Here is a 14,366-nt window from a genome sequence, read left to right on the forward strand (position 1 = left end):
TGGCAAATATGAAAAAAGGAAATTTTCTTTAGGTACTATTTTGCCTTAGAACACTCTACATGTATCACTCCGCAAAAATATTGCAATTATGTTATTAAAGTTTATTTATTTACTATAGTTTGCACTTTAAATTCTACCTCTAGGCCTACTTTCTGACCTACAGTTCCTCTTCATGCACATATTTGGTATTTACTATCTATACACCTATTGTTTTTTTTGTGTGTGTGTGTGTTTTTGTCTATTATCATTGCAGTATGGTTTGTTTTTTTATCACTGCACAAACAGTGTTTTGTTATTGTACAACCCTGTATGGTACAATGACAATAAAGCTTAACTGAATTGGATTGAATTGAAGTTATATTGAACAATGACAACCCTGCTGAAAAAGGATCATCAAATGCATTTAGAATCAGCCACTGGTCACCAGTTAAACCATTAGCATCCTTTACATTGTGATTAACGCATTAAAAAGCCAAAACACATTACAAAACTATCAGGAACCAGCAGATACACTTAATGGTTTCTATGGGTTTTTAAAGCAGGAAATAAAGACCACTTGACTTGTGGGTTGTTGGTGTATTTTGTCTCGTACAGCGACCTTTATTTTGTGCAAAGAGTCTAAACGGAACTTTTAATTGAATGAATGATTATTATATTATATATTGATATTTTATTGTATCTTGTTTTCTCGTGGGGAAATTCTGCCTACCACACATACTCTCTCATACTCTCATACTCTCTCTCTCTCTCTCTCGCCCTCAGTAGGTGGATGGATGTGTGTACGCGCGCGCCGTGGCTGATGTTGTGAAGCGTGTTTTTACAATCAGTTTCTGGACGCGTGCGCGCGCGCTCAACTGTCTCTCTCTCTCTCTCTCTTTCTCTCTCTCTCTCCCTCGCTCTCTCTCACACGCACGCGCGCGCTCACACACTCTCAGCTCACACTCGAGCGGGTTGGAGGAGCTGCGCCGCGCGACTCTCCGGGACGAAAAGGAGGCTAAACCGAACGGCGTTCTCTCCGTCTTCTCTCTTCTCTTCTCTTCTCCTGCTCCTTCTCTGCTCCTCTTCTCTCACTCGTACGCGCTGGTGCTGGTGGGCTCGCGGGGCTGGAGGAGGTGAGGCGATGGCGCGCGGGACGGAGCTGCTGCTGCTGGGACTGGCAGTAGTGGTGGGAAGTGTGGAGGTCCAGAGAGAGAGAGAGCACGGTAAGAGCCACTTCAACCTGCAGTGCAAACACAGCCACGGAGTGTGGGTCAGCTTTAGGAAGCTCTCAACACTGTCTCACTTGTACGTACGGGGGTCTTCGAGGGTCTTCTTAAGTCTCAGCTTAGTTTTGGTGTTTGTGGGAAGTAAGGTAAAGTCATCACTTACCACACGACTCTGAGGGGAAGCTTCAGTCGCTGGAACGATGTTGAAGCGCTCTGCTGAGACACAGCACTGAGAGAGAGAGAGAGAGAGAGAAAGAGAGAGAGAGAGAGAGAGAGAGAGAGAGAGAGAGAGATCAGTGAGAACACTGTCAACAACCTCTTCTGTGCAGGTATGAAGGAAAGATACATTTTTCCACCAATAGAGGGCGCCCTTCCTGACCAGGGTGTTCTAGAGATGGAACCGATTCTGACCCCACATTTAGGAGTGGGCAATATGACGATACTTTCAGAGAACTTGTAGAGAGGAGGATTTCCTCTGTAATGTCTTCTGGGTTTCACAAACGCTAGAGGGCGCTCTGAAGCGAGTCCAAAATAAATGGGTTAAGATGGAGCATTTAAGCAAAATCGTAAGTTTATAAATACTTTATGTACGTCTATGGTGTCTGTCAGCGAGAACAGTCAATGAGCTGCTCCTCTCGCCAACCAATCAGCACTCACTAGCAGTAACGCTAGCGTCCTGCTGCCCAAAACCTGTTTGCTGTAGAAAAAAGGAAATATATAAGTTTCCTTTCCTTTTTAGTGAAATACATCCTTCTGCTTTCTAAAATTAAAGGAAAGTTCTGGCCAAGTGATTAGAAACTATTTAAACTTTCCCTTTTAGCCGTTTAGCTCCAATCACTCCCATTCATTGAGGACTCACTCGCAGGCGCCCTCTGGCATTTTGCAGTCATGTTTTTGATATAACGGGGGAAATAGGAAGTGGCCAGTCTCCTCATAAACCAGCTCTAATACTATATCGTATCATGATTACATCACACACTTCTCAGAAGGTATCATGGATATCGTCATTTCTTAAAGAACCCTCATCAACCGAGCATTACATGTAGAGTATTAGTAGTCCTACTTAACCAGTAGCGCTGATTTGCTGTAACATACCCTTGTAAAAGATCAAGGGTTCTTTAGTGAAAGGAATGGTTCTTTTCAGAACTATGATATAGTATGATATAGTCTAGTATGTAGTATAGTATGAGATAGAATCATATAATGCCTAAATGTTTCTTTGCATTGTGAAATGGTTCTTCAGATTGATGGAGAATGTGTTGTATGTGTTTCTACCTAGCACTAAAAAGGGTTCTTCTACTGTGACAAGCTTGACATCGTAGCAATAGCAGAAGCCTTTTTGGTGCTATATAGAACCATTTTCAAAAAGGTTCTATATGGAATCATATACATCACATTCTGCATCAGTCTGATGCAAAGAACCCTTTAATTATGTAAAGCATTCTTTGAGTGTTCATGGTTCTGTATAGATCTCCTTTCTTTACTAAAGAACCATCTTTTTTAAGAGTGAAGCTTGAAATCATAGCAATAGAAGAATGCTTTCTGGTGCTATATAGGACTCATGGTTCTAAATAGAACTTTTTCCTTTACTAGAGAACCCTTGAAGAGTGTAGTATGTACCTTTTAAAAGTGTAGTATGCAAAACAAGGAGTGTAGGAGTGATTAGAAACCTGGGGGGGATGTGTGAATGCTAGGGGGGTCTTTGAGCAGGATTTATGTATAGGCTTTATTTAGTAGCGGGTATTTTGAGTAACTCTGAAAAAAGAAAAGCAGTGTGCATAAAACATGTAATACATTCATGCACTACTTTAGAACACTTTAGTTTTCTGCTGTGAGTTGCACTGTAAAACCTGAAAATGTAAAAGTCAGAGACATTGGTTCGTACTTTTTGGGAGTTTTTTAGGCCCACATTATATGTCTTTACATTTTCAGCGTTACATGCACAGACTCAAAAAGAATCTCTGGCTTGATGTTTAGATCTCAAATGCAAAATCATTTTGCATTTCACCTACATTCTCAGAAGGCAATTCCTGCACCAAATTTTGACTGAGTTCTCTTTATACTCTTTCACCAAACTCGCAATCATCAGATTTATCTGCTTGGGGAAGGGGTCTGAACTGACATTACAAAATGTTCTTTTGCATCTTGCGTGCAATTACACATTTCCACCAGAGACGTCTCCAAATCCCCAGCAAAGTTGTCACAGAAAGAGTGAAAAAGCCACTGCTACATGGCCAGTCCAGTGAACGGTCAGTTTGTTTACCATAATTTAATAAAAGTCATAAAGTCACTGCAGATGTAATGATAACTGGAGTGAGCAGATAGAGGAACGTAGAGGTGTTTTCTGTAGTGTGTTTGGAGGATTGGACTGCATGTGCTGGGAGTTGTGTTTAATGTTTAGCACTGGGCACATTCAGGTGGTTTTGGATGGTGGATTTTGCTGTGAGTGTGCTTTGTGGGTGTGCGGTAAGTGTGTGCGTGTGGGGCTTGAACTGATGCTCGTGTTTGAGGGGAAGGTTCTCATCTCTCTCGCCATTTTGCCCTCGAGCTTACAGCCTGCTCAAACTTGAACATAGAGGGTGCATGTGTTGTGGTTTTGTCCCTGTAGCAGGCAGCTCAATTCACTCGTCGAGTGTTTCGACATCAGAAACAACATTTGGTTGGCTGCAGTTGGATCCCACTTCAGCAGCTCACAGCCTGTAGATTTTACTTGGAGAAACTCTTAAAAGGCCCAGGCCCCATATTTTTCTTGTATTTTTTTTCTGGGGTCCACTGATCATATTTGTGTGGTTTTGTGTACAAAAACTGTCATCATTCACTTTTAAATGACCTTTCTAAATCACTTAGAAATAACCAGACCGTGATTTTAAGGTTATATGCAAATGAGCTCTGTTCTGATTGACTCTCCTGGATTGAGCCTCATTCAAAAAGCAGTCCAGGCTGAAACACTCCTCATAACTTCAACTTGAGTGGGCGGAGCTAAACTGCTGTAGGGTGATTCGTGTAAATGTGCTGGTTTTCATGACATCATGAAACAGAGAATTCAGAACTGATTATTGTTGCACTGTAGTTTCCATATGTGAACTGTATGGACTGGGGAGTGAGTGGTACATTTTGAAACTTTAATAATATTTATATCAAACTCTTTAATTTCCAAAATTGATAGAAATTGTCCATTACATGTTCCCTTGTATACTTTTGTGTTGCTCTTCGTGTATATGGCAAATTTAGATATTTCTTAAGAAAAGCATTTAGAGTAACATATAAAACATATGAAACATGATGTCCGTTGGGCTGGAAGGCAAACCAGCAGAGCCTGTAGACGGAACTAGTGATAGTTCTATCCAGTTCAGTTTACCAAATCAATTCTTTAGCGCTGTCCGATTCAGGGACCTAAGTTTGACCAAAGTAAACTGTGAATGAAGAGGTGTATTCATGTATTGATAGGTGGTTTACTGTGCCCTTTTAGGGACCCACACCCCAACATTGTGGGAACATTACTTCGTCATATACTTTATAACTAAAAGACCTAAAGCACTATAACAACCCCACACTAATCTAACCCTAACTGTCCTTAACCTCAGGCACCAAACCTCATGAACCACAAGGAAGTTTTCTTTTCTGTAACTCATTCAACTTAAGGTTGCATTTTTGGAAAGCAGTGCTTTCCCTTATAGGGACTGTTCAAATGTCCCCACAGTGTCAGAATGTTTGTTCTTATCTCTTCCATGTGACACCAATTTAGCAAATCAGTCTCATGTCCACAATGATTTGTCAGGCCAACTTCATCCTCATATCCTCCGTACGTTGACATTCAGAGCAGTGAGTAAGTCTGATGTCACTACTAATATTATGGTCAGACTCTGAATGAACAGAATGCAAATAAACAACAGGAGGACTGAGCCAGGAGTAGACTAGAGAGAGAGAGAAAGTATAAGCAAATTTAAAGCGGTTGTCCTTGTGTTGTAGTTTATGTTGTGGTTTTATGAGGTTAACCCCTTGAAATCCCAGGCTTATTACATACCAAAGCTTATTGTTCAGTAATTACAGGGACTTCAATGCAAATAGGCTGAGCTGTTCTTCGTTTGTAGAAGTGTGTAATAAAATCTGGCCATGTAAAAGATTAAATTGTGAAAAACTATTTTATTAGATGCCTATTTAGTTGGTCTTGTAAATCAGTTCGGCAGATTCATAGAAAAGGGTCGACTCAGAATTCACTCACTTCACATTTAGCGTTTTTTAGAACTGAGTGAAACGGTTATCAGGCAAAAGGGTCATAAATAAGCTGTAAACTGTTCTTGTAATGAGTCCTTTGTGATGGTGTGGTAGAGGGGATGGTGTTTTGTGTTCTATGTAGTACCACAAAGATTCAATGATTTGAACCATTTTTAAAAGGTCCTCTTAAAGGTTATCAGGTTTTCCATCATAGAGAAGAACTTCTTTAAATGTTCTTTGAGAGTTCACAGTCCTATTGTTCATTGCCTTTACTAAGGAAGCCTGACAGTTTTAAGAACCTTTTAGTTTCTTTCTTACAGTTGTATGCTAAAGTTTGAGCACCCCTGGTCAAATTACAAGGTATGTTGATTTTCTAAGTGAAAAGAAGTTAGCACACAGGAAAAAAACTTTTGCCAGTGGCCACATTTTATGTTTAATGTTTTGATACAGTTTTTGAAACATGGCAGAGTAAGCACTGAATTGCAGTTAATACTTTAAAATAACAGCAATGAACTGTAAAAATGAAAAACTATCATCTTCCATGGTTTACAAAGTTCTGTATGATTTCGTTATAGTTCTACCCTTTTGATGCTTTGTCATTTCAGTGTATGTTTCTCTATGCACGTGTGTTTGAAAGGCACACACACGCACACACACACACACACACACACGCAAACACACACACACACACACACACAAACACACGCACACACACACAAACACAGCATCCGTGTGTGTATGTGTATTTGTGAGAATGTTTATGTGCTGTTGTTTTCCTTCAGTTGGCAAGCCAAAGACATACAGCATTGTTTGACAACAGACAAAGACAATATAGGCCAACAGATCTGTATAATACATACTGTTGGTTTAGCGACAAGCACATCTTACAGATGTGTCTCTCTGTGGCCACTTGTAGAAACTAAAGCTTCACAGTTTGAGTAACACTTAATCTGGCCTATATTTTTAACTTTATATGGCTTTTAACTGTTTAGACTTGGTGCAGGTGAAAGAATGGGGGAGTTCTCTTAAAACCTTGCAGCTGGTGGCCTGAACGCTGTTCCTCACATGAAAAGGTCAGAGGACTGTGGAGTTTAGAGTGTAATGAGAGTCTGTCTGCTAGCTACTTGAGATGGGGAGCAAGGGAAACACTGGATCCGCACGAACAGTTCTAGAAGAAAGCAGGAAGGAAAAAAAAACTATAAGCTAACCTAAGCTATAGCTCAGTGTACAGTAATGCTCTGCTAGTGATACTTATTATCTTTGCATAGGTGTGATTTACACACACAGACGTGTCCCTAGCATTTTTAAAGAGTCTGATTTTGTCCCCAAATCTTTATAAAAGGGTAGTCTGTTAAAATGTTTTAGCAGCTTGCTGTAGAAACATCAATAAAACCATGGAAAAAGTCTTCTGCCATTGACAAGGGGCAGTGCATTGACAATAATAAGAACAATTCCGCTGTTCTGTGATAATGAAGGTAGTCATTAAATACTATAGCTAAAATAGTTTACTTTCTGACCAGAGGTGAGTGCAGTGGGTGAGTGCTACCTGATAATGATTGATGTTAGGACAAATGTCACTACTCAGAATGATGTGCGAGAAGTGCTTGTCTTATGTTTAGAAACAAGTATTGTCTTATATAATGAGTTTATACGAGTTATTAGCTAGCTAGCTATGTTATCAAGGTTCATTCCTTTTCTTTTAAAACAGAATTTGCTCATGTATGTCTGATATGGTGTCTGTTTTTCACAGCTTTTAATATTGGATATATGTGTATATATTTTTGGCCTGTAAGGCTTGTTTGCATTATTATTGACTGGAAAACCCTACTTGACATCTGATCATTGATTAATCAAAAGGATATTAATCAAAATGAGGTTCTTTCAATGAGTGTGGTGGGAGTACACACTGACCAAACATAAATGGTCATGCTAATTGTTCTGTGCAAGTATAGACAATTCACATGGCCACACAACCTGACAAATCTTTGGCGTTTCCATGGAGTGCCTGTATGTTGTAATCTAAAAATTACTGTCAACAGCAGTTTAACTAGCTGTAAAAAAGCAAGCTAGCTGACTGTTGGTGGTGGGAGTCCACTGTTTTATGTGATATGTTAACGCTAATTATACTGTGCTGAAATGGACAAATCACATACGGTCACACAGCCTGACAAATCTCTGGTGTTTGCATGGAGTGTCTGCATATTATAGTCTAAAAATCACTGTCAACAGCAGTGTAACTAGCTGTAAACAGCTAGCTAGCTGATCGTATATGGTACGGGTCCACTGACAAATGTGAGACATTCATGCTGATTATTCTGTGCTGATATGGACAAATCACACGTGGTCACGCAACCTGACAAGTCACTGGAGTACGTCATGCCTTTGCATTGCAATCTGCTAATCTCTGTCCACAGCAGTTAGTAAACTAGCTGGATTTATGTTTGTTATCATCTTTATCTGATTAGAGGTCTGTCTTTAAACATATAACAGGCTGATAATCGTTTGCTGGTCATGGAAGATGTAGGTGGTATGTTTCCTCTTCTGGCCAATTTTCTTACTTTCTCTGCTTTTCATTTCCTTCTCACTCCTTCACTTCGCCTTGCCCTCCCTCATGAATAGGCTATGCTAATCGAAGGCAACCTGGAAGCAGTTTATTGTGTCTCAGATGCAGCAAAAAAACACAGAGGCTACTTGGCTATGCATTTCTTCAGCTGATTTTGTTGTGCTCCCACTTGGGTAAGGCAGTCAGGAGAAACAAATTTGCATCATACTAGCTCTTCTTTGCTGAGCTACATAATGGGATGTGACTGTAATGTTTAAAATGCACCTATAGGTAAGAGGTTCCTCAGCTACGATCTGTTTCTTGTCCACTGTGTTTTGTGGTTCATGTGGTAGGACATGCCCCCTCTAAGTTGACCTGTTGACTAATCAGTCCTAGTGTTTCTTGGTTCCGTAAGATTTTGTCAGCCAACTAATTGCATGTTCTTTTTGTTGGTAACATTCTCAATATCAAGTGAAATGAAAGCTTCCAGTTATGTTTTTCTAGTGGCAATTGGTCAACAGTTATCCAGACCTCAGGGAATTTTTGTTGAGACAGACCTAGAAGTACACTCGTAAAAAAGATGGTTCTTCAGGGGTTCTTTAGTAAAAGGAATGGTTCTATTTAGAACCAGGAGTTCTATAAAGAAGCATTTCATGCTTATATGGTTCTTTGCATGGTGAAATTGTTCCTCAGATTGATGGAGTGTTGTATACGGTTCTATATAGAACATTTTTGAAAATGGTTCTGTATAGCACCAGAAAGGGTCCTTCTATTGTTATGATGCTTTTTGGTGCTATATAGAACTTTTTTCAAAAATGTTCTATGTAGAACCATATACAACACATTCTTCATTAATCTGAAGAACAATTTCAACATGCAAAGAACCCTTTAAGCACAAAATGGTTCTATATAGAGATCATTGCTCTAAATAGAACCATTCTCTCTACTAAATAACTATTTAAGGCTGTATACTTTTTGCCTACACTCTTAAAATATATGGTTCTTCTGGGGTTTTTAGTAAAGAAAATGGTCTTATATAGAACCATGAACGCTCAAAGAACCCTTTGCATGATTAAAGGGTTCTTTGCATCGTTAAAGCGTTTTTCAGATTGGTGGAGAATGTCCATATATGTGTTATAGATGGTTCTATATAGAACCTTTTTGAAAAGAGTTCTATATTGCAGCCAAGAGGGTTCTTCTATTGTTACAAGCTTGACACTGTAACCATAGAAGAACCATTTTTGGTGCTATATAGAACCATTTAAAAAAGGTACTAAATAGAACCGTTTATAGCACATTCTCCATCAACCTGAAGAACAATTTCACAGTGCAAAGAAACCTTTAATCATGCAAAAGGGTTCTTTGAGTGCTCATGGTTCTATATAGAACCATCATCTTCACTGCAGAACCCTTGAGGAACCATCTTTTTTAAGGTCTTTGAGTGTCTTTGAGTTGAGAGCCTTGTTTTGGAGGGAAGTCTGTGTCAGCGTTACATAACTTCTCATGGCTTCTTCTTAAATGTTTAAACAAAATGACAGTTTGACAGATTCTAATGAAACGTTACAGGCTGTAGTGTTTACAAATTGGATGGAGATGGATGCCGTAGTTACAGCCAGTGTTTTTGGCAGATGTATTTTCTCACCATTACCATTGCACTTCTGGATAATAGCATTTTGGTATAGTGCCCACAGCCGCACAGTTATCGATCAAACAAATCCTCTGCTATGTTGTCATACAAACATCCCTACAGACTACAGACAGGAGGACGAGTTGTCCATTCCTGACATGCACAGCCGTGTGTGAACGCTGCAGCTAGCGTGAGCCGTGTGAATGAGAGAGGCTGGCTGCGCTTATTAGAAAAGTTAATGAGGCAGTGTTCCGTGTTCTAAGTGTGGTAGTGGCTATTGACTCTGATTGAGTTGCTGCAATTCTTGTAAGCCTTTGGGAGCGATATGAAGTAGACTGTAGATCAGTGGTCACCAACTCTGGTCGCTACCTTTCTGCGGAGTTTTGTTCTGACCGCAGTCTGTCACACCTGCTTCAGCTAATTAGCTCTTTCAGAAGTGCTGGATTGGATTAGATGCATTAGTGGTTGGTAACTAAATTAGTTGCCTTTGCTTAAGCAAAGTACTGTTCAAAAGTTATAACATATAATAACTTAAGCAATATAGATTGAAACATTATAGACAGCAAAAAGTTTTATAGATGTTTTATTCAACGTTTTAAGTTAATGGGGAAAAAGACAAGATTTTTGTGAAGTTATCTGCCTCAAGATCTGACCACCACTTTTGATGTACAAGGTGTTTTAGACATTCATGACCTTCATTCTCAATGTTATACAGTTTTCCCAGTCATTTTAGGATTATCTGCAGCTCTGTTCATTCAGGACACCTTGAATTTTTTTGCAGATTCCTACAGATTATTTTAGGAATGCACTGACACGTGAATTTTGGCCCATATCCTGTATCCGATATTTCCCATGTATATATCTCCAGATACTAATACTGAAGCCAATGCATAAACATTTAGGAAACGTAGAAATTAGGGACTACATCTGCCTAGATTAGCATAGAGAACTGTATATATATTAGCATTGTAGCCCTGTGTTGCCTACATGTTCTGCTCTTCTGAAGTAAAAATAAATATGTCAACCAATGTTAAGCTGTTGCATCTGGACCATCTATCCCATGCCAGTGTTTTGTATCTGCTAATACCAGTATCCGATATCACTGAGCATTCCTAAATTATTTGACGACTGTGAAATTGTAGCACACCAGCCTCATATTGGCATGTTTTTCACAAGTCTCTGAAACCAAACAGAGTTTATATTACTGGAAACAGTGATTCTGAACATTGGAATGTTTGTGTATACCTCATTTCATTGTAGATAAGTTATACTGTTTAGTCTCTTCCATCAGCACACGCTTAGGCCATTTTCCTGAGTCCTGCTCTCACTTCCTCACTCTGTAGCGTCACTCCATTTGAGTTATGAGTCTGAACATCTCCTGTTTTTGTTGTTTGGCTGCAACTGTTTGGCTCAGCTGTGAGCCTGACCGTGGCTCATATGGACAGTCTGTAAGTCAGGGTCTCCTCCCTGTAGCTACACTTTGGGCTGAGTTATGGTGTTGTGCTTCTCGTGTTCATGGAGTTTTGTATTGGCTGTCTCAGAGCTCGTGGCCCAGATAGAGCAGTATTTATAGAGCACTGGCTGCATGCACCACTGCTGCTGCTGCATAGTGCTGAAGTGTCCCTCTCCTCATGCACACTGCATTATTAATAGGGTCATACTAAAATCTCTTGGGTGTGGAGGACTTCCCCAAGGGTCAAGCATGTGGAGTATATCCTGCTAGGATAAACGGTGCAGAGAAATAGACCGACATATAGCGGGACAGCATACACACACTAACTCTAATATTAGACCCGACGCACAGAGATGTGCAACAATATCCTGCCCATCAAAAGTTTAGGGGCTTGATATAAATTTTTAATCAACCCTTTCAAACTGAGAGTCCCACTTAACTTTGTCCCTTTAACTTGTTTGAATCTGCCCCCAGAGGAGTTACAGCACAAAGTGGACATGCATGGACCTCATTCAGTGAACAGTTCAGATTGGTATCCACTTATTATTGATTTGTTTAATAAGAGTAGCTTGTGTGTGTGACTGGCACTGACCAACCTCTTCATTAAAACACCTCCTTGTATCTTCACTCTTTGTCCATTTTATGAGATCTCTTACTATATAGGTGCACTTTGTAGTTCTACAATTACAGACTGTAGTCCATCTGTTTCTCTGCATACTTTGTTAGCCCCCTTTTACCCTGTTCTTCAGTGGTCAGGACCCCCACAGGACCACCAGGGAGCAGGTACTACTTGGGTGGTGGATCATTCTCAGCACTGCAGTGACACTGACGTGGTTGTGGTGTGTCAGTGTGTGTTGTGCTGGTATGAGTGGATCAGACACAGCTGTACCGCTGGAGTTTTTAAACATCTCAGTGTCACTGCTGGACTGAGAATAGTCCACTAATCAAAAACATTCAGCCAACAGCGTCCTGTGGGCAGCATCTTGTGACCACTGATGAAGGACAAGAAAATGACCAGCACAAACTGTGTAGCAGCAGATGAGCTACTGTCTCTGACTTTACATCTACAAGGTGGACCAATAAGTTAGGTATGTCTAAAAGAGTGGACAGTGAGTGGACACTCCAGCAGTAAAAACTCCAGCAGTACTGCTGTGTCTGATGTACCTGTACCAGCGCAACACACACTAACACACCACCACCACATCGGTGTCACTGCAGTGCTGAGAATGATCCACCACCCAAATAATACCTGCTCTGTAGTGGCCTTGTGGGGTCCTGACCTTTAGACAACAGAGTGAAAGGGGGGCTTATGAAGTAAACAGAGAAACAGATGGACCACAGTCTGTAATTGTAGAACTACAAAGTGCATCTATGTGGTAAGTGGAGCTGATAAAATGAACAGTGTAGGTACAAGGAAGTGTACCGAAAGAAGTGGCCGGTCAGTGTTTGTTTCTATTTATGTATTTTCTTGTTCAGTATGGTAGTTGTGACACAAATAACTTCACATTATTAAGGGAGAACAGCAAGATTAAACAGCATACAAAAAACTTTTTGTGTTAGCCTTAAAGGGTTCTTTTCTAAATTTCTGCATAATTCAATTACTGAGATGTGAATAAAGTCATCCAGAGTGGTTTGATGTGAAATGGTTCATTGTAGAGAAACCTACTGACTCTGATACAGTGGTGGTGATAGGAGGCAGGAGTCACAATGTCTACAATGCAAATATAGCCATTTCATGTACTCTCCAAAACCAGCAGTGTTTTCTTTTTTTGAGCATTTTATGTAATTTTGATAATGGTAAAATAGTAAATATGTAGGGTAAATGTGAAAGAAAAAGTTTTTTTGGGTGCTATTTACAATGCTTACAATGCTCTGCATGTATCACTCTGCCTTGAATATGTTTTAAAAATATGTTTCAGGTCAAATATCTCACAACTCTCATAAAATAGCATCTCAGGCATTAGGCAGCGTATTCATGAGCATTTTCATGCAATAACTTTCTGTGAGGGAGCTTTTAGAGGTATTCTCTTCAGACATCTGGTTCCTGTCACCACCACCGTGAACAATTCTGACTCAGTAAGTTTCTCTACAACGTATTTTACATCAAACCACACTGAATGGCTTTGTTTACATCTTTTTGGTTTAATTATGTAAAGATTTTGACAAATTGGTGGAAAATCCCCTTTAAGGGGCTATGTAAAAAATTAGTATTTTTATGTAACCATAAAACAGCTGTTTACTAACGCAGGGCGAATCAAAAGTCAGGAACCTCTCAAATATTTATACGACCCTAATGCTGTTTTTACATTATGACTGCAGACGGTTGGCAGCAAACCGGATATTGGTTTTGAGTGGGACAAAATTCTGCTACTGCTAGCGGCAGTGGCGGCATAGTGCAGTGGTCAGCAGAACGTCCCATCTTGAGTTCAGTTTTCCCATTTTTGCCATCAGCTGCAGTTGTGTATGGTTCATTTTTTGAGAAACACAGGCAGTGAACACCATGGTTGAGGTCCAGATGCACCCATTTGTACATAAAACCTAATAAAAAACCCACACCATTAGAAACAATAGCATGTGTTCAAAACACTTTTTAGGTTATAACAGTGGCTGACACCACCACTCTGAACATGGGCAAGAACGCCACTGTTATTCCAATGATGTTGTCACCATAGGAACTTTAACATGGTTGCATGCCACCATCTTTTGCATACCATTGTTGATAACATCAGTTCTGCTGAGGGAAATGACTTCCTCAGTGCCAGCCTGTAAAAACACAGCATTAATGTTATATTGGTTTCATTGTAACTATTATGTATTAGACCGATGAGTGACATACGTCATAGGTTTAATACATAATGGAAACATTAAGTATCTTACAGATGTTTGGGTGGTTCCAGACTTTTGTTTCACCTTGTACTTTGTGTATATTTTGCAGTGCTCAGTTACATGTTCATGAAAGTATCTGTCTGGTATGAAGAGCAGCTTTTACCTAAAGCAGTGATTTAACAGTTTTCTTTTCTAATAAGCACGTCACTTCAAGTGGATACAGTGTAGGGCATGATTCCCAAAGTAGCACTGGCATAATATTCTCACAAAGAAATCTGCGTGGCTTACAGTACGTTAGGTTATTGCGGTGTAATAAAGAAAACACTCGTTTCTATTTAAAACAGTTGGAGAAGGTGACCTTTTTAGATGCACAGCCTAATAACAATGCTAAAAGGAAGAAGAGGCACACACACTCTGTGCTTTTGTGTTGTCTGGTTAAGATATGCTCATAGAGGGTGTAACAGATAGATAGACTTGTTCCATCTGGTCATCATTAGA

At 39.9% G+C, this 14,366-nt stretch overlaps 1 protein-coding gene across 1 annotated transcript in view; it reads left to right on the top strand.

Annotated features, from left to right (window-relative positions):
- Positions 1-553: 553 nt before the first annotated feature.
- Positions 554-14,366, top strand: part of plxdc2 (plexin domain containing 2) — a 176,281-nt gene continuing 162,468 nt past the window's right edge. The window contains exon 1 of the mRNA XM_036596551.1: positions 554-1,202. Coding sequence (XP_036452444.1) covers positions 1,121-1,202 — 82 coding nt within the window. The 5' untranslated portion in view covers positions 554-1,120. The remainder of the gene's footprint in view (positions 1,203-14,366) is intronic.

The sequence above is a fragment of the Colossoma macropomum genome, unplaced genomic scaffold (genome assembly GCF_904425465.1).
Source record: "Colossoma macropomum unplaced genomic scaffold, Colossoma_macropomum, whole genome shotgun sequence".
NCBI classification, from domain to species: Eukaryota; Metazoa; Chordata; class Actinopteri; order Characiformes; family Serrasalmidae; genus Colossoma; species Colossoma macropomum.